The 25,485-nt window shown below is 39.7% G+C and overlaps 1 protein-coding gene across 1 annotated transcript in view; it reads right to left on the reverse strand.

The window, feature by feature from the left end:
* Positions 1-25,485, reverse strand: part of CAMK4 (calcium/calmodulin dependent protein kinase IV) — a 179,828-nt gene that overhangs the window by 88,701 nt on the left and 65,642 nt on the right. The window contains 1 exon segment of the mRNA XM_019473364.1: positions 9,424-9,502. Within this exon segment, the coding sequence (XP_019328909.1) occupies positions 9,424-9,502 (79 nt within the window).

The raw sequence follows: 25,485 nt of genomic DNA on the forward strand, positions 1-25,485 counted from the left end.
AGTTTGCAGATGACACAAAACTGGGAGGAGGGCCTGGTACACCAGAGGGTCATGCTGCCATCCAGAAGGACCTGGACAGGCTGGAGAAATGGGCTGACAGGAACCTCATGCAGTTCAACAAGGGGAAGTGCAAAGTCCAACACCTGGGGAGGAAACAACCCCAGCACCAGTACATGCTGGGGGCTGCGCAGCTGGGAAGCAGCTTGGAAGAAAAGGACCTGGGGATCCTGGTGGACGCCAAGTTGAACATGAGCCAGCAACGTACTCTTGTGGCAAAGGCGGCAACTGGTATCCTGGGCTGCATTAGGAGAAATGTTGTCAGCAGGTAAGGGGAGGTGATCCTTCCCCTCTACTCAGCACTGGTGAGGCCACACCTGGTCTACTGCATGCAGTTCTGGGCTCCCCAGTACAAGAGAGACTTGGACATAGTATAGAGAGTCCAGTGGAGGGCCATGAAGATCATGAAGGGACTGGAGTGTCCCTCCTATGAGGAAAGGCTGAGGGACCTGGGTCTATTTAGCCTGGAGAAGAGAAGGCAGATTTTACCTGTGAAGTAAAGCATGCAGGAGGTAGTTATTTATGTGTATTGAACTGTGGTACAAATTGCCTGGATAGAAATACTTTACATATCTAGCTCCTAGCCTCAGTACCTCATGTGCTCCTCATCCATAAAACATGGAAATGCTAACATGTTTTCTCACTGTGGTGTTGCAGTTTTAACACTGTAATGGCCCCAAAAGAATAACTGACATCAGTTATAATGGTGACATGAATAATTTTCCTGGAGTTCTGATTAACAGATTTTTGGCTTTTCATTTGTAGAAATTAAGGCTCTCATCTGCAGGAATTAGGACTTTTTCCACAAATTCTTGAAAGCCATGTCACAGAGTTCTTCTGACTTTGTATTTTCTCATATTTTTGCATTCAAATCCTATACCTACTATGTTTGCCACTCAATCCAGAAACCTACTATGATTTTCATGCTATTTCTTCTTGTAGCACTATTGTTTTATCAGTGTATAAAGAGCTAAAACCTATATGTGTTATGTATCTTGCAGACAAAATCTAAATTTCTGCAGGCTGATATTCCTGAAAGTACTGCTTAGAGGTCTTCAGAAGTTAGCATATCATGTAATCTTTGCAATTCTAAAATAACTTTGAAATCAGAATTATCTTAAAAAAACTATAAATGAAAGTGATTTGAATACCATAGGACTGAAATACAGAACAAACCATCTTATTTATGCTATTTCTTATTACTTATGGAAATGCTTCCAGCTGGTTTCAACTGTATCTGCTGAAAACATGACCAGTTGGAGTTTCAAACATCTGCTTATTCAATACATGCAAAGTATAATGGAATAGCTTGTTGGAAACAAACAGTAGTATTTGAAGGCTGCTTAAAACAAAGGGGGAGGAATAACAAAGAAAGTAGGGCAGGGGTTTTTTACATTTGTAGGAAAACATTTATTAGTTATTTTTTATTTATTCAGGTTTTTGGGTTTTGGGGTTGGTTGTTGTTTTTTTTTTTTTCCCTTAAGGAAGCCCTTCTTAAGTGATCAGAGCAGAAAGCAAGCTTAGTTTGGCAAAAATTCCACACACACGAGTCCTGCAGCCATCAACCATCACAATATTCAGCTTAGAGAGTTGTACTGAACCTTAGTTCCAGTCTTAAGAGATGCTCTGACCAGGTGACGTATCTCATGGACATCTGACAGTGATGCTGGCTTCATGATTTCTCAAAGGAGCTTCTGTAACCAGATAGGTTACAGGTTGTGCTGCTTACACAGTTGCTGTGTTAATTTCCACCTTTGCTTTTCCATTCCTCCCTACATGTGGTTGGTCTTTCTCTTAAAGGACAGAAGACAAAAGGAGACCACCTCAGCCAAAGAGGATATATTTTACCTTGAAATACGCCAGTGTAACCAGTTTGTCAAGTGAGCACATGCTTATTATGGAGTTCTTGATGAAATAAATCCTCTCTCTTATAGAGTTAGATTTGCCTCTTTGAGGGGCTACAGAGAACTCTGCTTCAGGCCAGAGGAATAAACCCAGGATGCTACATTTTAAGTCATACACTGTTACTGTTTTATTCCAACAGCTGAACTGCCAGCTTTGGAGAAAACACTGTTTTTGCCCTCTTCTCTTCATTTTGTGTGCATGCAGCCAGTTTTCCTTTAATTCTTTGCTCGACAGCATAGAACAAGCTCAATCTCTTTCCCCCAAAATGAATAACTGTCACAACTGTGATGATGGGATCACAGCATACGCTTCCTGAAAACAATAACTTCCTAAAATGCAGTGGGAGAAGACTTTCAGAGACCCCCAGCACAAGCCTCACAGACCATCCATCTATGCAGAAGCCCTGCCTTCCCTGCAGTACAGCTCCATCAAAGGCACATCTCCAGATTTCTTTAACAGGCTGTAAATAATGAAGGGTTTCTAAAGAGGAGGACTATAATCTCAGGATAGCCTAATATTTACCTCTGCACCTCCACTCAGCCCTTTTGCAGGGTTGCGTCTTTGCTTTAGGCATTAAATACATCTTCACACAGCAACACATTTCATTCCTATTCCCTGTCTTGCCTCTCTACATTTATGTGCACCCTAGACACACAAAACTCTTCCAGGCTTGCTCAAAGCCATGGAGAATACAAATCACTGCAGGCAGGAAGGGAGCAAAATGTGCACGGATGGGTTGGTGGAAGAAAATGTGCAGCTCAGATCATTTCACAAAAGTTTCTGTTAAGTTATTCAAAGCTAAACGTGTGTAATTTGTTTCTTTTTTTTTTTTTACTGAATTAACCAGCTAAGGGATATTATTTAGTTTCTCAGAACTAGTTCAACAATGCAATGCATACAGTAGGTTGAGCTTCCTTGAACTGCATAACAATGAGTTGACCTTTAGTTTTCCTCTTTTTATTAGCTGATCTTTTATTTCTGAAAAATAAGCTGTGAACACCAGAAATGAGTGTTAGCTAATTACCTATAAATTAAATGGAGTAAGGAAAAAAGAGATATAATACATACTCTCTGTTCTTAAAATCTTAACCTAAGGTATGACTTACTCAGGAAGAGCACAGCAATTCAGTCTAAATGGCGACAGGTAAAAAATATTGTTCTATGTTAAGTGATTTTTACACATCACCTGCACTACAATGTGATATAATACAATACAGTGTAATGTAGACGACATGTTCAATAACTTTATGTATGTAGGACAGGCTTTTTTCAATTGCAGAATGGGATTTTTTCCTTTTCTGAAGGATGCCCTCCCAATACAGACAAAAACCACTTTTTGCTTTCCAAGGACTAAACCAGCATATTACAAAGCTATTTTTCAGTAAAATTTCCACTTTCACTAATTGGTATCTGATTTCATAGCTTCTAAAGCAAAAACCTATTGGTATCTTACTGCAGAAAAAAATCTTTCAGTTCTCTCTTCTTTTGTAGGGCATTTATGTAAAATGAACTCTTTTTCTTCTTTAGACACTATGCATTTGATGGACGTAACGTTTACTTAAAAGCTCTTTCTTCTGGAAAGGACTGAGTTAGACTGTGGAAGCCAGATTCCCCTTATATATGAGGGAAAACTGGATATAAGCAGTGGAAAACTCAAAGCCTTATTGCCTTATTTCTCTATTCAAAATAATTTTGACTGAAATTTTTTTCATCTTTCAGAAGAAACATAAAAGTGTGAACTGCACATGAATGAGATGGTGACGTGGATAACTAAAAATGAGCAAACCAGGAAAAATAAAATAATCTACATATATAATAGCTAGTACTGCAGATGGAGTGGTAATTAAGAAATTACCATTTCCCAATAATTACCAAGCAATGGCATGTGTGGTGTGTGTATGTGTGTGTGTGATTGAATAACAGAAGAGAATGTGTGAGCTAGTTGACAAAAATACACCTTTTTAATGGTGAGTACTGATGTGCAGTTGACTGTTTTCATGTAGACTTACATATCACACTATTCTTTTTCCTTTTTGAAAAATTTGAAAAAAATTAGAACATTACACATTAATACATTTTAATTAATAACAGCTTTGTGAGGAAAAAATTGACCTTAAATATACATATAAATGTAAATGTATTCCAAACTTTTGTAATTTGGAGAAAAAAGAATACTGTCATAGCACTTCAGATAAATTGGAGTATTATGTCAGGCTCTCGCTTTCTCTGTGGACCTCGTATGTCAGCTAAACTTCATCACTCTCAGATGTCAGTCCAATAAGAGTACCGACAATTACTGCAGCACTGGAGGAAAAGAGATATATATAGTCTCATTATAAAGTCTATAGAGAAACAGCCATATGGAGGCAGGAGGCACTCAAATTGTAAATCCCATAAGGCCACATGGCAGCAAATGGAAATTTTCATTTTATAGCTACAAACATACATCTTTTTCTCCAGAAGTCAATAAAAGACCGATTTACTAATTCTGACTATCTCCAAGTGTGATACACAGTCCCCACACCCTCCCGTGGCGCTTGCCTTCTCAATCAGTTGGGAAGGCTCAACCAAAAGCAGTACTCCTCCAAGAAAACAGACCAAACATTTGCATGAGCCTCTTGATTACCACTTAATACCACCAATTCACTGCAACACAAAATGAAAAACCCAGCCAACTATACTCCCTGTATAGTTGGAAATGTATATAGTTTATAATATATATATGTATATGTTACAGTGTGTGTGTATATACGTTTGTATATATGCGTATGTAATATGTATGTGTATCTATATACCTATATGTATGTATATATATGCAAACATGAACGCAATTGAGGCTTTTTATATACGCCTTCATAGACCATTATAATCTCTTTCAGACCCTAACTCTAGATATCCACCCCCACTTATCCAGGAGGGAAGCCTGTTACCTTTACATTTGCTCACACTCCTCTCTGCTCCACAGACATAAACTATTTGTTGTTCTCAAACTGTCTAACTGATCAGTACAATTAGATTAACCCCAGCACAACTATTTCCAGCATATGTGTTCCTTGAAAACTGTTGCTCTGTTTCAGATCCAATAAGTTCATGTGCCTGAACGTTTGTCTGATTTTGAACATCAACCAGTCTGCAAGAAGAATGCTCCTTCATAAATACTGATTTTAATCAAAGTACTGAGGAAGTATTAGCTAAACATCACAAACCCTGTGAGGGAGGATGCCCACACATGAAAAAAAAAGAAATAAAAATGAGAGTTCTCCAAAATAGTCTCTGTTCTTGCATGCCTCTTTGACTGAGGGCCTAATATTTCGTAATACTTAATCGTTCTTAGGGGACAGTACTTATCAATTAAAACGTAGGAATATTAACCAGGCTATCCTTTAAAGCATTGCTGAGAAGCAAATCAAGTAAGTATTATCTCAACTTTATGGATGAGAAAGTTGAAACCAAAATAAATACCTCAGCCAATGGCACAGGCTGAATTGGGAATACACCAAGACCCAGGCTCCAGACAATCCAGCTCAGCATCCCGTTCTCCTTTCTGCAGAGTGAGTTGCTTTATGGCAATGGCAGCTCCCAAATTACTTCAGTTACAGTTGTTAGTACTTGGTAGACCTATAATGTAGGCAGGCACTCGGTGTCTTAATTTTGAAACCACGGAACAAAGGCCATCTGTTCTTTTCATTATTTTTAAAGCAACTCAGGTAGAAAATTTAGGCAGAAGTGGATCTAATTTCTTGGAAGGCATTCACCTGCCCAGACTATGAGACAATCTCCAGGCTGGCCCTGGTTCATATGCTGCCTAGCTTTCTCAAAACACACCAAAAGGAGGCAAAGGTCTGCAGATGAGAGGTTTCATTTCATAAATAGCACATAATAAATATGTTTGCTTCCTTCAAGAATCCTGTGCTCTTCCAATATGATCCATGTGCTATATGTTGTTTGCAACAACAACTGCTCCAGAATGACTGGTTGTAAATCTCACATAATTTTTAAATCTCGGCTTAGAGTAGTAACAATCATATTTGTAAAGTGTATCCTAAAGAGACTTCATTTTTCTTAAGCACTGAGTCATCAAGCAGAGGTAAACTGCGTGGTGAAAAGCAAACCAACCTCATATTTGCAATTGCAAGTGTAAAAGTTCATCACTGTACTTTGCTCATTTGATGAGTTTTTCTGAAGTGTCGTATGCTCTGCTTTTGCTTCTTTCTTGCTTCATGAAATGGATTTCCCCACAAAGAAAATACATGATTCAAACCTTTATATTTATTACCTGTGTGGAATTTAAGAAATTGGATGAGCAAATCAAAGGCGATAATTTAGCATGCTTATTCACCTGCCCATAGATGTTGTTTTATAAACATATTTCTTTTTGTATCTGTTAACAACAATTCCAAATTTAATTTCTTATACATTATCTGAGAGCTTTTTTCGCACTAATACATACATCAGTTTTTCTTTGGACCTCTTTAGCCCTTTTAACAGTTGTCTTTTAGCTGCTCTGGAAGTTAAGGTCCTAATTTGCCTGTCAGTTTCCTAACTTTGACAGTCAGACACTTCAGGAGTAAGAACCAGAAGTGTTCTTTGAACTGAATTTTATTCACCAAAAGTGTAACTTAAAGGATCCAAAACTACTACTAAACTTGGGCTGAATTTGACAAAACCAAAACAAAACAGCAAACTGAAGCATTCTGTTTCAGTAGTTTTGAACCAGCAAAAAAGCATTTTTCTCCTCCTTTTGGAACTGTATATAAAATTTTAATTAATGGTTAAGAATGATTGAACCTCTAAATTGAAATAAAATATTCCCAAAATATTATTTTATTGACAATAAAAGGTTTGCATAAACATGTTTTCTCCTGTTTCTCTTTGTTGGCTTAACTAACAGTCAGAAAAAAAACAAACAGAAATGAGCAAATAATCTAAGAATACTATATTATTAAGCTAGATGGTGAAGAAATACTAATTACAGAATCTCCTAAGAACTCACATCTCTTCACAAGTGTGTATTCTTGGAATTGGCTGATATGTCTTGCCCAGAATTTTACTTGCTCTTAAATGAGAATGCAAAAATGTCAGGCAAAATGAAAAATTAATCTTATTATTTAAATGAAAAGAACACTAATAGGCATTTTATGTTTCTTGCAGTCTGTTCCTAGCACACTATGTCAATCCAAAAGGATCATTTGTTTCTTATCTGAGCTGTTCCCACGGGACAAAAGTAATAATTTCTAATGCTTTACTTCAAATTACGGTACTCTAGTGATCAGCATTTACAAATCTGGAGCTGTCAGTCAGCCACCAGACTCCTAATCACACATCACTTGCTACCACTTCCAGAACAAGCTGACCACCCTCTCCCTGGCCCTCACCCTATTTTTACAGACACTCTTCCTCAGCGAGTTAGTCTTGTACGGTGCAGTGTTTAAAGTCAGTCGGTTTGAATGGAAAAATCAGAGTATTTGCTCTTTTGCCGCCTTCTTTTGTTGTCTTCTAATTTCTTGTGCTCTTCAGAGCTCCCTTATGTGCATTTAAGAAAGGGAACTGAAGAAATGGGACTCTGCATCAAAAGCAGTCACAGGCTCTTCCTCTTTTTCTCCCATCACTTTTCCTCCACTATTGAACTGCCATCTGTTTTTTCTAACTGTTTAAAAAAAGCCAACAGGAAACTTAAGCCGATCAACATTTTGGTATATGATTTGGCCCACGTTTGGTTATTTTTACACTGAGATACTCTGAGCAAAGATCAGGCCTCCTGCTGTGGGAGCACTGTAACACACAGTTAGTTCTGTCTCTGTGGTAATAATTACGACTCCAAATTGGAACGGAGTTACAGTAGCTCATGGCACACAGACACAAGCAGTGGCACCTCCTTACAGTATCGCCTCCCATGTTCTCAATTATACAAATAAGCTCCGTTATGTAATAGAATCACTTGTTCTCATAACAAAACGTCCCAAAGTGTATCCATTACACTGGGAACAACTCGGTTGCAAGAACTGCTTAACCACACTGCTAATATAATCAAGGCTGCATTAAGCCAAACTATTGCTGCTGTGCAAACAATTTACATAACCATATTCTTATATTCTTCTTGCTTGCCATTCTTCCTATACTTTTGAAAAAAATCTGTGCACAATAAGTCCACCAAAAGTCTAAATTAAATAGTTTCGGACACAAATATATGGATCTAGTATTAATGTGACCATTGCGAATATGAATTAATCTCCACAAAGGCCAAAAAAAAGGCAAAGAAATATTTTTAAGTAATATCATTCTTCCTAGTGCACTTCAGAATGAGAATTATAAAAAAGTATACTCCTAAAACATTATGGGAATCGCTGGCATAAAGAACTGATAAAAACTTAAAAATTAAGTTCTCTGCATTTCCATAGGAAAGACCGAGTGTAGGCTGCAGAAATGCAAGCTCCTCACATGCTCTGCTTCCTCCAATGCACCAGATGCAAATTCAAAAGCAGCACACACAACTGAATTTCTGTGCCAGTTTAAACCTCGGCTTACTTTCAAAGATGACAAATTAATGTCAACATTTTACTCATGTGGAACCCACTTATTATGTCTTGCACAGAGACCACCAGTTAATTCACCACTTAGACATGTTTACGCCTACCCACCCACCCATCATTACGTTGCTACATGTGAACATTCCTGAACTTTATGGAATAATGTGATTCAAAACTGGAATAAACTGAATCAAAACCACTCATGAATAAAAATCATGTCCATGCCTCACAGCTTGCTTGCTTCCTCTCAAATTTCTCTCCCCCTCTTAGGAACATGAACTGCTCTACCCTATCCCCCACACTCTCTTTCTGCTTGAAGTCTCTCAATCCATTACTAGCCTTTCCTCTCTAGTCTCTCTTCATGCTTTCCACCGTCTATTTTGTAACACACACAAAAATAGCTGTGGTAGAAGTGTGACATATATGGAGCTCTAAAAATAAGTGATGTCTCAACTGGTTCTCTTGCAATTTTGTAGGGGAAAAAAACCTGCATGAAATATTTAATTTTACTTTAGTTTGAATTGGTGTTTTAATCAGCTTCTGAAAAAGATAAATCATGTAATGATATTTTTTGAGCAAAACAATATATTAAAGCAAAATGAAATCATAGAACATTTAAACGATTCAGAACCTGTTTCTTTTCCATAGTGAAAGAAAAAGATACTGTTGTCTAAAAAGTTTTGCCCAAACCTAAGTCTATACAGACAACACCAGATGAAGGTACAAGCAAGATTTGTGGGGATAAGGCATTCCCAACAGAGTACTGTTACCCCTAAAAGCTGTTTTAATGATGAGGAGCGGAAGAAGCTCAGTCACAGAAAATACAAGCTTAGTGGCGTCCTTAATCTAGCCCATTTCCCCCCCACAAAGAAACTGCACCGAGAAAATCCCAAACATATCCCAAAGCAAAGCAAAACAAAACAAAACGACTTACTGTCTTCTTCAACATTTTGATGGCGTAAGGTTTCTGGGTCCCTTTCTGCCTGCATCTGTAGACAATGGATGTAGCCCCACTACATTAAAAAAAAAAAAAAAAAGGAAGAATAGTTGTACATACGCCTCTTCGATATGTCAATAAACAGAGTTGCCTAGCTGAAACTACATTTTCTACTCCTCCCAGTTTGGGCAAAAATAACTCATTTTTCCCCACAGATGCAATCAAAAAAACAGTGTAAAAACTGCTCTCTGTTGAACCAGTGAACTTCAGTGGTTATTCAGCCAACAGAACTTGCAAGAACTCAAGACGCCTCTTGGTCACACCTTTTCTGGCTCCTGACACATCCTGGAGGTTTCCTCAGGGTAGCAAGGAACATAATCTGGCCCCAAATCTGTGACAACATATTTTGTCTTTGTTAAGGCAACCCATTTGCAACAATTAGTTGCACTGAGGTTTTTTACTAACTGTTGATGGCAGTAATGGGGAGTGAGACAGAAAAGAAGAGAAGAGACAATTATTGTGCTGCTCCCTGCCCAATTCCCCAAAGAGCCAAATTCGGCACCAGATGGAGTGAGCAGCACTTTCAGCTAATTCAGCAGAAACTGGTGGGGCTTGTTCATAACAAAATTGAACTGGGCTTACATCTTCTGGTTGCCTTCAAGGTGTATGCACTTGCATGTGCTAATACAAAATTATGGCTCTGCTGGTTGGAAGGCACTTCTCTGGGAGGTTGGGCTAGACAGTCTCTAGATGCAGGCTCAGCTGCTGAGGTTACTTGCTGTGCTCCACTTGTTACCATCACGGAAGGCACCTGTACTCTATGAATCAGCTAAAGAGACGAAAAACCTCTGGCAAAATCCTAATGGTTACAAACAATTCAAATACCTTTATATTCTACTACATTTACTTTTAGATGCCGCTGAACAACCCAGTGTCAGCTACCATCAAAATAGATGCACTGAAGTGCTACATGTCAGCACTGGATTTAAGGCATTTTTGGAAGCCTCCTGTCCTCAGAAGATTTGTCACCCACTCTAAGACTCAGCACTTCCAAATAGCTGCAGATTTTTAAGCTAGACGGGACTGCCGCTACCATACATGACTTCCCGAATAACATACATTGCAGAACTGCACACAGCCACTCTGCAGTGAAAGGATTTCATGTATACCACACACCAAATTGAACTGCAGATCTCTGAATGAGAAGAAACCCATCTCAGTATGTCTATAGGAGATGACCACGAACTGCAGAATGACGCAGGCAGCTTTCTTTTAAACAGTGGAATGGCATAGCCATGTTTGACTTCATGAATAAAGCTGTGAAAACAGGGTTTATTATTCTGGGTGCACTGCTCTACAAAACCGCCATGCATGCTCTGCACTTCTCCTTCCTCAGCACGGGCACAGGTGCCAGATAGTGCTCTGAGTAGGCATGTCCATATTTTTATGAGTACATGAGTGAGCACAAGAACTGCCATTTGATTGAGAAGATTTATTGCAGAAAGACCTCTTCATCAGGAAAGGTCACCTACAGCAAGGGTTACGCAGCTCAATCATCTGAGGGCTTGTGTGCATCAGACACACATAAAGTAATCTTCACTTCATCTCAAACGCTAAAATGATTTGTCTCTCATAACAGTGTGGTGATAAATGTGTGGGAGTACTGCAAGCCTCAGTGACTCCCAGAATCATTACATGAATTTAATTAGATCTCCTCTCCTTGGCCAAGTCTCAAAAGGCTCTATTTAGCAAGAAGAAAAAAATACACCACATCAAAAAAACTCTCACATCTTTTAAGTACAACCAAAAATGTTAAAAGATAAAATTCTAAGGACCTGCTGTGGTAAGGTTTATACCTCCAGTATTTCACTACAGCACTGTAATGGGGAAATCACTGCATAAACTGCAAATCGTTCTTGTACCCTGCTTCACATATTCAGAGTGCAATATAAACATTAAACTCGTTAGTCTACATACGCTCTTTCTAAGTAGGCAGCACACCTTCTAGAAATTATTTTATTTGGTTGAGAGCACAATTAGATAAGCTATGCAGCTGATGATCCAAATAAATAGATTACCATTCCTGTGCACATCTCCAGGTGTTCGCTGCTCCTGCAGCGATGGAGGGCAGTCACTGTCTCTCAGTAATGCTATTGTCAGTGCTTGCTTTACCAGCTTACAAACTGGCTCTGCAAAGTCTTCCACGTCAATAAAAACCTAGCCACTAAAACATCTCTGATGATTTAACAGAACTGGCTTAGTGAGGAGATGGACAGCTACACCAGCAGGGGTAGCATGGCACTACCTTCAACAGTTCATTTGACTGTACCCAAAGCTGGAAGAGAGGCAGCATAATCCTCGAAAGAGGCATATGACAGTCCAGAGAGACCGGAAATTTATGAAGGCATGTCCAGATGAGCAGTTTGCCATCAGGCTCGCTAGTCACCGTTCAAAACACACAGAGGGGCTAGTTTAGAAATCATTCCCTATTGTAAAGATTTCTGACAGCATGTCCCTGGAGTCCTAATTTGGGGAAAAAATGATGACAAGATACCACAAGACTTGGGAACGCTTTCAGAGAGTTCTCTTTATGTGCCTATGCCCAGCTCTGACAGACATGTTCCCAGCAGCCAGGAAAATCACCAAGCTAACAGCTAACACTGCCTTCCTCTTCCATGCCAGAAACCAGCACCAGGACTCAGGAACAGGATAGCAACCTGCTTACACCACGCCTGCTAATGGCTTAGCAGACAGCCATTACTAGTACAGACCTGATTCCTTGTCTCTTTGGTGATAACAGGATCTCTTTGCTTCTTCCCATTAAAAAAAAAAAAAGAAGGGAGGGGAAGCAGCCTATGGGTCTTAATGTAAACGTGCAAACAGAACTGCCTTGTGCAAATAAGGGCATTTTGCTTTGCTTATTTTGGCTTCCTGATGGAGATGACTGAGCCTTCTGCTGCGTCAGCACATAAAGCTTTCCCAAGCCTGTATGACTTGGAAGGTCACCAATATAACTGGAGCCATTCAAGCTTTCATCACCAAAGAGCAGTGGAAAGCTTCAGCTGCAAAAATCTCATGTGCAACTGAAAAGCTCAGAAGGCTGCTAATTGTAACCTCTTGCCCTTAAGTTTTTCAACATCAAACCTTGACTGCCATCAACCAGGCTCTCAGAACCTGGTCTGGAATTTGTATCAACTAAACATTTCATTGATACATTTGGTCAGAAAACACAAGTAGGCAGAAACCAAGAATTCTTGTGGCAACATGTCACTTTCTACAGGCATGAAATTTATGGCCAGATAGACAGACCACAGGCCTCTCAATGTCCCATTCTCTGCAGGTGGTGTTCCACTTCATCTGAATGATAAATATTAATGGTGCTATAGAAAGAGATCACCTATACTCAATGGTTAAGGCACTTATTTGATAAGCAGCAGATACCAATACTAGGGAATATTTAATCCTACAGCATGAACAGTTTCAGCGGAAGAAACTGAGAGGACCCTAAGCCAAAGCAGCGAATAATCACTTGCAAAAGTACATTGCAGTGTGTCACTGACAAGCAACCCATTCCCAATTCAGACTAGAAACCAGAAATTAAGTCTCCCATACTCCAGATGAGTCCAACCACAAGATTACTCACGACATTGTGTTGGCATATTTAGAATTGATTCTGCCAGCTCTTCCCTCTTTGTAGTTGGTGAATACATACATACATACATATATACACACACTTATACTTGTAAGAAATATTTTATTATACATATTTGTGTATGTAAGCCTGCACTTACTTACTTTTAAAGAAAACTAGGCTTAAAGGAGCATCCAGCTGTTGCTTTTTTGCATCTCTGCCTAGAAAAGGCTGCCTGAATTCAAAACATAAATTATTTTAAGTTGGCTGGAACAATATAAAAAAAGGCATATTCTTGGAATATATAGTTGGCCAAGTTAGAGAATTGTAAAAATTAGAATTCCTACATTGTTGAAAACATTGTCATTCTCTTTTACTGACATATGTGTTTCTGTCTGGAAAGCTGCTTAATGATTCCCTTAAAGATTTACTTTTAAAAGCTCACATATAACTGAACATGCTAAAGAACAAAAAAACCCCAAAACCACTTTACTATGTATGCTATACGCTTTACTACACAAATATGTTTCTATATCCAGTTTTGAACTTAGAAAAAACCTAAAAATAATGCATACATCTTAACTACTTGGTCCTAATGGACAATAAAAACACTCACTTCCATGTGATGCTGCCTACAACGAGGACAATGACAACTCATGAGAAACCTCATGATGTCCTGTGCATGGAATGTATCACAGCTGCTACACACCAACTCAGTATTAGCACAGAACTAGTTTTCCCGCAGTACAAACGCTTCAGTGACATAATAAACTCAGCCATTAGTCCAATGACTGCATGAAAAATTTAAAGTATTGAAAGTACCACTTAATATGTGAAATTAGACTAAAACTCAATGACTGAGTTTAGTCTGCATGTGTGTTGTTTTCCACATAAATTTGAAAAATGTTTTAAAAATATTAAAAATGTATGTGTAAAACTTTTTGCCCCCCTAATATACACTTTGTTGAGTATTCGGGATTATTTTTCATGTTATTATCCTCAGATGTTATTGAATTCACAATTATTTTAGAAGGACACTGTTTCAGAGATTGGGCAACAGCACCATAGCGCTCTGCCTGTGCTAAGGAGTCCAGACTGCAAAGCCGAGAGAAAAGGCACGGTCACACTTCAAGTACATGCAGTCAAAAATAGTGGTGTCAGCACAGATGGAAGGAAGGCAGGGATGCCCAGGAGGGGTGTTAAGGAGGTGGAAGTGATCAGCAGAATTTGCACATAAAGGAGAAAATGGAATTTGCAGGATCAGGCTGGACCCGCAGTGGAGACTGGCAGAGATAGAAAAGCCAAGGCAAGAAAAGACACAGAATTTGAGCCAGGTTGGAAAAAGCCTTTTCTCCCACACACTCACAAAAAGTTTCTGCCTCTGAGACAGGAATGGGAACCAAAATGAAACACAGCCAGACGTTTATTTGGTCACAGGTACGTAGGAAAGGTGAATTCCTAGAGCTGCAGTTTTTATAATAAAATAAACAGTCACTGACAGTATTTTCACTGGAAGTAGGAAAATTGGTTCTTTCAAAAAGTAGGTCAGTATCTCCATACCATGCCCACTCATCCCAGGTTTTATACTGCATTTTGAATCAACTCAGTACAAATACAGTCCTCAAGGTAATCTCCTGTAAATTTCATTCGGATTAAATTCCTTGAGTTCTGAACTGATTTTTGAAAAATAAATTAGTTTGTGCTTCATGCAGTCAAAGAATGATTACACAATCTAGCTTCTCCAAACAAATCAGGTGAAAGAATGAATGGTCCCAAGAAAACTGTACCTATTACAGAGCCATGGAAATCTGTGCTGCCAAAACTGCAGTAACAGATTAAAAGTCCAGTATTGATTTTCATAAAGAATACTGATTTTTTTTTTTTGTACAGTTTACAGAAGTGTAAAGTTAAAACACATTAATTCATTCTTTCTTATATATACACTAGAAGGTCAAAATGGGTTTATAGGAATGAAATTACTGTTCCTAGACTTCAAAATTAAATGCCCTGTTTGAAGTTGAAGACTGGACAGAATAAAAAAATCATTGACAAAGCTGTTGACATACATACAAATGAAAATTATGCTTAAAAAATGCATTATTCCATGGCATTACTACTATTGCCTTCATTTAAAAAAGAAAATACACGTAAATTCAGAAATTCTCACAGCTTGCATTTCATGTGAAAGTGTATCAAAACAAAATTTCTTTCTACAGTGGACTTACAAGCAATTCTTAAGTTATTCAAATCTGATCTAAAAGCTTCTTCTAAACATCAATATCTACATATACAGGACTTGCAGGCAATTACATGCAACTGCAGCCCTCCCTTCCCCCTCATTATTTCACAACTTGTAAAAAGAATGGAAAATTTCACAAAATGAACATAATGTAAGGGGAAAAAAACCTTGAACTCCCACACTAGATAAGGAATAAAACTAATTTTTGAAGAAGGCAAGGCTGGTGGGAAAAACATCCACAGTTCTGGAAAGGAAAGCTAATTCCATTGCATTCCAGAGTTCTGTCTGGTTTGATTTTGACAAGAAAAACATCCATACCTTCTCAGATTTTGATTCTATGACTTTTAGCTGCTGTGTTGATTTTCTAATATTTGAGGTGAAAGGACTTTTCAGCAATCGATTCCTGGTCAGGCTGGCCCGCAAAGGCAATGCAATAGACCAACAAGATATTTCCGATATTCAGCCTCCACTGCATACAGCAGACAAACAAAGGAGCCTCACATAAGCACATTCCCAACAAAAGACATACACTGTTTTTAAATAAACGGTAATCAAACTAATGCTTGCCAATATTCTTGAACCTGTAACTTCCACAGATAACAATTTGTAGAACTGTAATCCTTTAGATGTGGGCTAGGTTGGCTGGTGAAACATTAATTAAAATGCAGCAGTCCAAGCCACCCCTGCTGCAGTGGCTGGACCAGTAGCTCCTAATTCCCGCCGGGGCTGCCGCAGCATATTTCTCACTAGCTTCCAGTGGGGCTCCATCTCCAAGTATTGCAGGAAATTTATAGAAAAAGACCTCTATCCCACAAGGAGTCTAAAGGCTTACACCTGACATTATTGCCTTTTAAAACAGTAGGCATTCAGCTAGGGGTTAAATTAGCTGCATTCTATACTATCTATGTTAACATTAGATTATTTCTCCCACCTAAAATTCTTAATTCTCTATTTAGCTGGTGGGTAAACACTGGGACCAGAAACAGACTACCAACACTGCATATCATAAAGCATTTTGACAAATCTGACTTCCCTACCTTTTGTTGAATGGAAGAATACAGCTGACCCAGACTTACTAAAAGAGCAAGAATCATTATCTCGGACCTTAATTTGAAAACGTGGAAGCAAAATTTGAACTACATTGAATTTCAGAGGTTACTGCTTTACTGTGTGTACATTGCTCTCCTTGGTGTAACTCAACTTTCAGAAAGCTCGTTCCTGAACAAAGCTTCAAGACTGCTGAAATGCAGATAGGAGCTGAAGATCAGAACACTTCATACAGCACTGTGGAAGAAAAAGGTATAGAAAATACATTCACTCTTTCTTCTTTTTCCTTTAAAAAATTGGGTTAGACTGCACATAAGAACAACTGTATTTCTAAAACAGCAGGGAAATTCTCAATAGGAAAACCAATTTCTTTCCTACCAACTCTGAAAAAAACTTGCAGCTAAAAGTTGGCTGAAAAAGAACTTGCAAAGGTTGATTTTTTGACATGAAGCTCTTGCAGTCCAATAGATCCAGAAACCGATTTTGAATATTTTATTCAGCATGGCGTTTCCTTTGAGGCTGCTCCTCTCTTTTCAGGGACAGGAGAGTACTTACCTACTCATGTTTAGGCAGTTCAATGAAATAGGGAGAGCAAAGAAAAGGAGGTAGAGGAGTGAACTGAGTGAACTCCTACTGCTTTCAGCAGGATGCAGGTTTTTGTCCTTGGTACTGAACTTTGGAAACACCAGGGCAAATTTTGAAAACCACGTGCTTAGACTACCTGTGCAAGACGCAGACCCAAATCCTTGGATTGGCAGTCTTAGGCATATTCTCACGGCCACAGAGTGTGCATGCACTTTCCATCTAGGTGACACGCTGTGCAGCTACCGTCCCTCCCTAAGCAGCACACAAAGCCTGACGACTGAAACAGCTCAGTGAACCCAACTCCCCTGGAAATACATATGCTGTATTTTAAGCACCGTTTAAACCACTGTGTCATAAGCACCTCCCTCCTCTTACGAGATACTAATGAAGAATAAACATTGTTTATTTAACCTTAATGAAGAGTGCATGCAGGGAGAAAGAGCACTGAGCAGTAAAAACTTTTAAAAACCTTCGCAAGTGTGTTGCGAGGCCTTCCTTTCTGGGCCATTGCACAATTGTCTGCCTGGTTTTCTCTGGTGACACACTCCTTCATCAGGAAGTGTTTTAAACAGTCTGTACTTTGAGTAGGTGTCAACATCATTGATTACTGCTCTTCATGACAATCTCCAGGAGCAGAAGGCAAACTGGCCTTTGCATTAAACGACTACACGTGGTAAGCTACGCAGCTTTCTCCTTGGAGGTTCATATTGTGCTGAATCATCAACACCTATGCAATGGCTTCTCTGAAATAAGTTGCTTTTGCCAAGAAGTTTATGTGCAGTCCCAACCCAGGATCTCTTACCACAAGACAACAAACAAAATTTTAATATATGGCAAATTTAAAAGTTCTTTGGCTTTTTTCTAGCTACTCTGTATATTTTCTTCTTTAAACCAGGTGGGACAGCTATTTCTAATCATAAGAGGTAAGACTGAAAGCCAGGCAATGCAAAAGAGTTTGGAGGAGTGTATTACATTTTGCCAATGCTCCCTAAATGAACACTTTTTGTAATATTTTGTGAATTCTGATCATACTTATATATATTCTCCATTAAATATACTATATTTCTGAAGTAAAAAGATGAACTGAAATAATCGATTTTCCATAATAGGGAGCACTTTTAATCTGTCATTTCTAATATTTTTGTAACAGTCAGAAAACCTAATTTGCCATCATCATAATAATGTACAGACTTACACTTGGTTGTAATTTTCTTGCAATAAAAAAGCTACAGTAGAAAGAGGAAGCTGCAGCAGGGAGCACACTGATACTATACATAAAACAGAAAAACAGATTTCCTGAGAAAATGAAGATAGCATTAAGGCAATATATTGTGCTGCAGGTTGTGTCAGTGGGGGGTTATTTCCATCAAAGTGATAAGTTTTGCAGTCCTAATAAGTCTGATGACCAAATGCCAACTTACTACAAGCGCGGGGGAGGTATCAAGTCAGGTCTGATCTTCCAAAACTATAAAGCCTGACCTTTCCAGCTGGGCAGACTTTGGTTCTGGTGGCTGGAAAGACCTAAGTAGGTCTAGCCCTGCCCTAAATGTTGTATTTCCTCCACATGCACACAAGAACAGTGCTGCGTCAGTCTTGAGCTATCCCTGCCACGAGGAGGCAGCCACTCTGGAGCACTCCCCACCACCGACCCTGGTGCCACCTCCCATTCTCCCCAAGGGACAAAGTGGGCAGGAGGCTGGGGTCACCACACCTTCCTTCTCAGAGTTACAAAAATGCCATGCACAACTGTGGTGGGTTGACCATGGCTGGCTGCCAGGTGCCCACCAAGCTGCTCTATCACTTCCCCTCCATCAACAGGACGGGGGGAAAAGAATATGATGGAAAAGCTCATGGATCGAGATAAGGACAGGGAGATCTCTCACCAATTACCATCACAGGCAAAAAGACTCAGCTTGGGGAAATTCTTTTTAATTATTGCCAATTAATAATAGAATAGGACTCACCAATTCATCACAGGCAAAAAGACTCAGCTTGGGGAAATTCTTTTTAATTATTGCCAATTAATAATAGAATAGGATGGTGAGAAATAAGAACAAAACTAAAAACACCTTCCCCCACCCCTCCCATCTTCCCAGACTCAACTTTACTCCCAACCCCTCTACCTCCTCCCCCTGAGCAGTGGAGGGTGATGAGGACTGGGGGTTGCAGTCAGTTCGTTACACTTTGTCTCTGCCACTCCTTCCTCCTCAATGCTCTTCCCCTGCTCCAGCATGGGGTGCCTCCCACAGGATACAGGCCTTCACGAACTACTCCAGTGTGGGTCCTTTCCACAGGGTACAGTCGTTCAGGAATGGACTGCTCCAGCGTGGTCCCCTCTCCATGGGGCCGCAGCTCCTGCTAGGAACCTGCTCCAGCATGGACTCTCCACGGAGTCACAGCTTCCTTCAGGACTTGTCCACCTGCTCTGGGATGGGATCCTCCATGGGCTGCAGTGTGGATATCTGCTCCACTGTGGAAGTCCATGGGCTGCAGGGGGACAACCTGTGTCACCATGGTCTTCACCACAGGCTGCAGGGGAACCTCTGCTCCGGTGCCTGGAGCACCTCTTCCCCCTCCTTCTTCACTGACCTTGGTGTCTGCAGGGCTGTTTCTCTCACATTGTTCTCACTTCTCTCTCACACTGCTGCTGTGCAGTGTTTTGTACCCTTTCTTAAGTATGTTATCACAGAGGCACCACCAACATCACTGATGGGCTCAGCTTTGGCCAGCGGCGGGTCCGTCTTGGAGCCAGCTGAAACCAACTGTGTCTGACATGGAGGGAGCTTCTGGTGTCTTCTCACAGAAGCCACCCCTGCAGAGCCCTGCCACCAAAACCTTGCCACGTAAACCCAGCACAACAACCCTGCGGGAGTCTCACCAGAAGTCAAGGTACACCGTATTTACCATGTCCACCTTATCCCCTAGGCCATGGACACTCTGCAAAACAAAACAAACAAAAAGCACCCACTGAGTCACACGCACACAGACCCAAGCCATGCCAGTATTGCCTGCCTCTCTCTTACTGCTCTCTAAGCTCTTACAAATTGATCGTTTAATAACTTGTTTCAATATTTTTCCAGGTATTGATGTGAGCTTTACTGAACTACAACCTATGGACTCAATCACCCTCCCCCCTTTTTTCACTCACCTGTATTTTGCATTTTTCTAGACTTTTGGGACCTCACTGCCTGTAGTCACTTCTCAAGGATAACAGCTGAAGAGTCAGGTTTTGCTCCCAAGAGTTTCCTTCTTCAGCATTCTGGGGTGAACATCACCAACTCACCACTGACATCAGCACTCTGACTTACCTAAATATTCTCACATCTGCTCTAACTGGGCCTTTAATATTCTATTACCCCTTTACAAAGACCCCTACACAATGTTTTATTTTCTTGTCTTCCCTATTAAGTAAAGGACTTAACTTTTTCTTCTTTTTCCTCTTCCCCCTAGCACATTTCTCAGATCTCTTCCTTGATAAATTTAATCAAGAATGCAACTTCAGCTTTCTCTCTTCCCAGAGCTACTGCTGTGTCCTCTGTTCTGTATTGCTTTTTCTGCTTTTTGTGAAATTCCATTTTTTATCTTCCTATCATTTGACAGCTCCCGATGCAGATATTTATTCCTACAGGAACTTCAACAGGATGTTCAGAAAGTCACAGAAACCATTCTCAGTGACGGTGATCACAGACCATCCTGGTAATTAATGACATACATATGCAAGCAAGTGCATGTACAGTGAATTACATTTTCAAGAAAGTGTCACTACTACTCAATGCTTCAGATGAGGGAGCTCTTTTCTGTAGTTACAAGAGTGAAATTACTGTTTTCCAGGAGAAGATTCCAGATCTTCTAGTCCATGAACATCTTTGATCTTTTCTTGAATCTCCCTACACCAGTCACTGACCAAGCCACTGTTTAATCAGCTATGTTAGAGAAAGACTGAACTTTCCAATGACTGCAATTTCCATTTTTAAAGGACTGAGGCTTTTTAGCGGTCAGAGATGCTCTGTAATCCAGCATAATGATTCTAATCTAATCTATGTCTCTCTGTACTCCTGTACATAAAGAATTCAGCACAATGGTGTATTACAGATTTAAAAATAAATCAATTCCTTGACGTTCTCCCTATCGTACTGAAACTTCAAGCACAGCATACTCCAACGACACATCTGAAGACTGGCATTTCCAACCTTTATTAGAATGTAAAATAGAATCACAGTTAAGCACTATTTGCAACATAGTCTGTATGGGATTTACAGATTCACGATTTCTTTTTTAAACATGTTAAAAAAAAAGCTCCCCATGTACTTTCAGAGAGAGGCTTGGAATAAAAAGTGTAGTCAGTTATGCCCGTGCACTGGTTCAGGCGCTTATAAGCAGTAATTGGGTTACAGTCATACAATTAGCTGTTGATGTAAGCAAATAGCTGGCGCCTGCCCTGCACAGCAAATGTCCTCTGCAGGCATGGGCTTCAGCATCCACATCAGCCACAGCCTGAGCCACCAGACATGTGAAAAGAGCTGCGATGCACAAGCAGGGAAGAAGGCTTTGACATAGACCTCCGCAGATCTTCATGAGGCTGTGGTCAGACAAGCAGGTTCTTTGAGAGGGCTGACCAGCCATGCTGCACAACACTTTGTGTCCCACAGAGAGACGATCAAGCATTGCATTCATATGCAGAGCATGTTCCTCTGAACAAGAACCAAGCTGTGAAAGGTGTCATGTATTCCTGGCACCCTCTCCCACGATTTGTTTTCTTGATGTTTAAAGAGAAAATACCCTTAATGAGATATTATGTGCTGCCAACTACAGAAGTCAAACTCTGCAAACTTAGTGAGCTTTACACCTGTCGACATGCTGCTTCTTCTGGGACTTTGTGAGTCTGATTTACCAAAACTCATCCAAAATTGAACAACAATTCTTTTTTGAAGATTTAATAGAGTAGGTACAGTATTCATTGTGATCAATAGACCATTCATCCAGATTGCTTAATTATGTATTTACAATATTTTCATATGCCGTGCAAGTACCTAGTTAATAATGTTTTTATCTTGCAAAAGATACATCACAAAGTTTTAGCATATGTCAATTATATAAAGAACTGTAGTAAGGTCAGGCTCTCTAAAGCTTTGGCTTCAAAAAGGAAGGCAAAGTAGAATATAATTTTAAGTTATTTGATACATCCTGGGAAAAAAAACATGTAATTTTTTGACTTTCACTATAATGCTGAGAATTTTATCCAGGTTTCATTCAGAGATTCTTTCCTTATGCCTCCATCTGTAATCTTTGAAAATACAATTTTATTTCCCCAATGACTTAATAATAAACCCGTTGGCAACGGCAAATCTGGGAATTCAGTCAGGAAACGAATGTTTTTAATGAAACAACAATAATGCTTTATAAACACTGAAAACACTGACAAACTTGAAAAACTGTTGGAAGCACACAGATCACAGAAATTTGTGGAGGGCTATGTCCTATCTTGACAATAAAGCCAAGGGGTTATGGCTGACAGAATATTAATGATTGTGGCTAAACACAGCCCTTGCCCTTTAGTGCGAGCAGTTTATATTATATTTTCTATAAATACCCAAGGATCCAACAAGTGTTGTGCACAATGCAGACCACAGTCTCAAGGACTCTGTCCCACTCTCTGTCCCTCTCCTCCTGCGGTCTTCCACTTTGTCCATTTACGTGCCGGAGCTATGAGCAGTTCTGTAACTTACTACCCATGATTCGTATTTCTCTCCCCTAAGCATCTGTATATTTTGGGAAGACTGTGCACCGTTTATCTCAGCAACTCTCCCAATTCTGTTTAGGGTCAGTCAGTAAATTAGGTAGGCAGAACATAAAATAAAATGCCTCATAGTAAAAATGTTATAGCCTTAGGTTACACCTAAATGCCTATCCTTTCCCTGGTTATATCAAAAATGTGGTTCAGACTGATGGAAACTAGGGTATACCTACAAACTAATTCAGGTACTTAAAAATGTTTAGCCATAGCAAGAGGAAGCGATGAACATAACCTCTATATGACTTGAGGGAGACAGAGGGACTACACACACAGCCCTGGGGCCGTGATTTTATCACAGGACACTGGAACATGCACAATATATAAGCTGATGCTAATGAGGGTTTAAATGCACTTCACCCGTCTTTTTTCCCCTGGTAAACCCATACAGGAAGAAGGCAACTGATTCAGAGCTAGCTTGAGTAACACCATACCACATTGAAACCAGTAACACTGACAAAAAACCTAGATTTTTCTGTTTTCCTGGGGAAAGACATTACGGAAATAAAAGCAACAAACAGAACCATCAGAAGGACATCACTAAGATGTTCTTCTAGTAATGACAGGAAAACCAAAGTTTTCAATAACAGTGTTACACTTGGACACCATTTTCCCAGTAAAAGAGAAGTTTAGCACTCTTTAGAGTTGACAGAGAGCCTCAGATGCATTCTGTTGCTGCTTGGGAAGGTTAGAAACCCTCTGTATCTCCTTTCAAAGACAGCAGAAAGTTGAGGTAGGACATAAAGAGTGAAGAGTAGCTGAGTTATACAATAGCCTTTCAACAGTGGACATCTAATGTAGGTCTGAAAAATAGTTTAGGTCAGAAGTGGGACATGGTGATGTCATGCAGTTGTACATGTAGACAATGACTGCACAATGTGGAAAAATGTCAGTTAGATAAAGAACAAAACACACTCAAAGCAGCCTAACGTTAAAGAACGAGAACTGGCATTCCAGGGTATAGAAAAACTAAGTAACACCTGTCTAACTGTATCTATTAATCTTTCAGATGCATAATCAATAAATTGACTCCAAAGCAGATGTCACTGAGAAATGCTTCTATACGTTATATACACTTGCTCTTACATGAAGCTAGTTACAGGCTATTGCAAGCCACTTAGGAGTTTCAGGTCATATATTTCAAACTAACTACTTCATTTCTCTATATTCTTATTCCTGGATAGGACTCTTCAAAGCCATTGTATTAGTCCCCTTAGGAAAAAAGCCTGGTACCTGAACAATATGCCACTATCCTACATTTACTCCAACATCTCTGGATTTCCCCCTATGGCTGCATTTAGCCAATTAGAGCACTTCTGAAGTCCCTTGTCTTTGGTAAGCCTTTCTGTAGCAGCATAAATGCAAAATTTATTTACAGGGCAAATTTGCCATCAGCAACAGACTAGGATTAGGACCTAATTGCACGGTGTTGTAGTGTAAAATCAGTAAGATGAGTAATTAGAATATTAAATTTATGCCTTCGTTGCTCCAAAAGTAAAAAGCAAAAGACATTGTCCTTTAGCGGTATCACTCATCTAACATGGGACTACTAAGGCCTTAAACAAAATAACAGAAGAAGGAAATGAAAAGAAATGAGACATGTAGTTCAGATACCTCTTAGCTTTTATCAAAGGGCAAAAAGCCCTCCTCATCATAGACCTCACAAATACCTCCAGTAAGACCTAAGCTTACTGTGAGGGTTGTTTTGCAGTGTTGAGCTACAATAATAGAAAATTAAGTAAATTTCCTGAATTATTGCCCTGAGGCAAAAACTCTCCTTCTTGTTAAAATATGATTTTTGTGCCAGTCTGTGTCAGGGACATGATTATCTGAGAAACTGACTTCCAAGTGCTGCATCATTCTTTCATTTGAGTTCTTCGGGGAAGCCAAGTTAGACCGACTTCTTAAGAAGTGGCATACTGGCCTTTTTGGAAGGTAAAACCAAGGTGTTTAAATGCACATCTGTTGCACGTCCAGTGAAAATTGCTAACTTCTGACATAGTCCATCTGCTCATCTTTCAGCAGGGTGGGCCTGGCTACAGGCAGAGAAATCAAATGCTGCTGCTGCAGAGATGCTGAGATAGACTGGCCATATGGTGAAACTCTGTAGAGAGAAAGAGGGAAAGAAATCCTAAAAAGGTCACCCTGACTCAGAAGACCCGCATTTCTCTGGCTGATTCATTTGGGTGATGAAACAGCTCTTAGTTTTGGTCACTGGATTGCTCTCAAGGGGTAAGCGCGTAGGGCGAATATTATGTAGTTACACTCTGCAAATACTTCAGTATGTCACAATTCCAAAAACCATTCTTGTTATTTATTGCAAATCCTCCCTCTCCTATCAAAAGAAAGGAAAGAAACAGGACAGATGGAATTAGGATATTTCTAGGGCGTTTATCAGCAGGAAAACTGAAGTACATTTACAAATATCCCTTTTGCCAGCCACATGAGAGAAGATGAACTGTATTATTGGTATCGAGTCAGACATTATCCCTTTGTTGAACTGGCCTGAGACCATATTGCCCCTGCTTGGGAATCCACTATTGACTCACTGAGCTTCCACTCAGTGGTTCGCTGCCCGTGAATTCAAACGAATCCTCTCCACTTCACAGTTAACAGCAGCAAACGTAACAGTGAACTCCAAACACTGCAAGGAGCCGAATCCGTTCTTCACTGCAGCATGGAAATTAAAACATCTCACCAACACACAAGGACTGGAGGCAGCGCTTTAAAGTCTAGGTGCACGATTTTTAGCCAGAGATTCTTTCA

This window comes from Aptenodytes forsteri, unplaced genomic scaffold (assembly GCF_000699145.1).
Source record: "Aptenodytes forsteri isolate BGI_AS27 unplaced genomic scaffold, ASM69914v1 Scaffold69, whole genome shotgun sequence".
NCBI lineage: Eukaryota > Metazoa > Chordata > Aves > Sphenisciformes > Spheniscidae > Aptenodytes > Aptenodytes forsteri.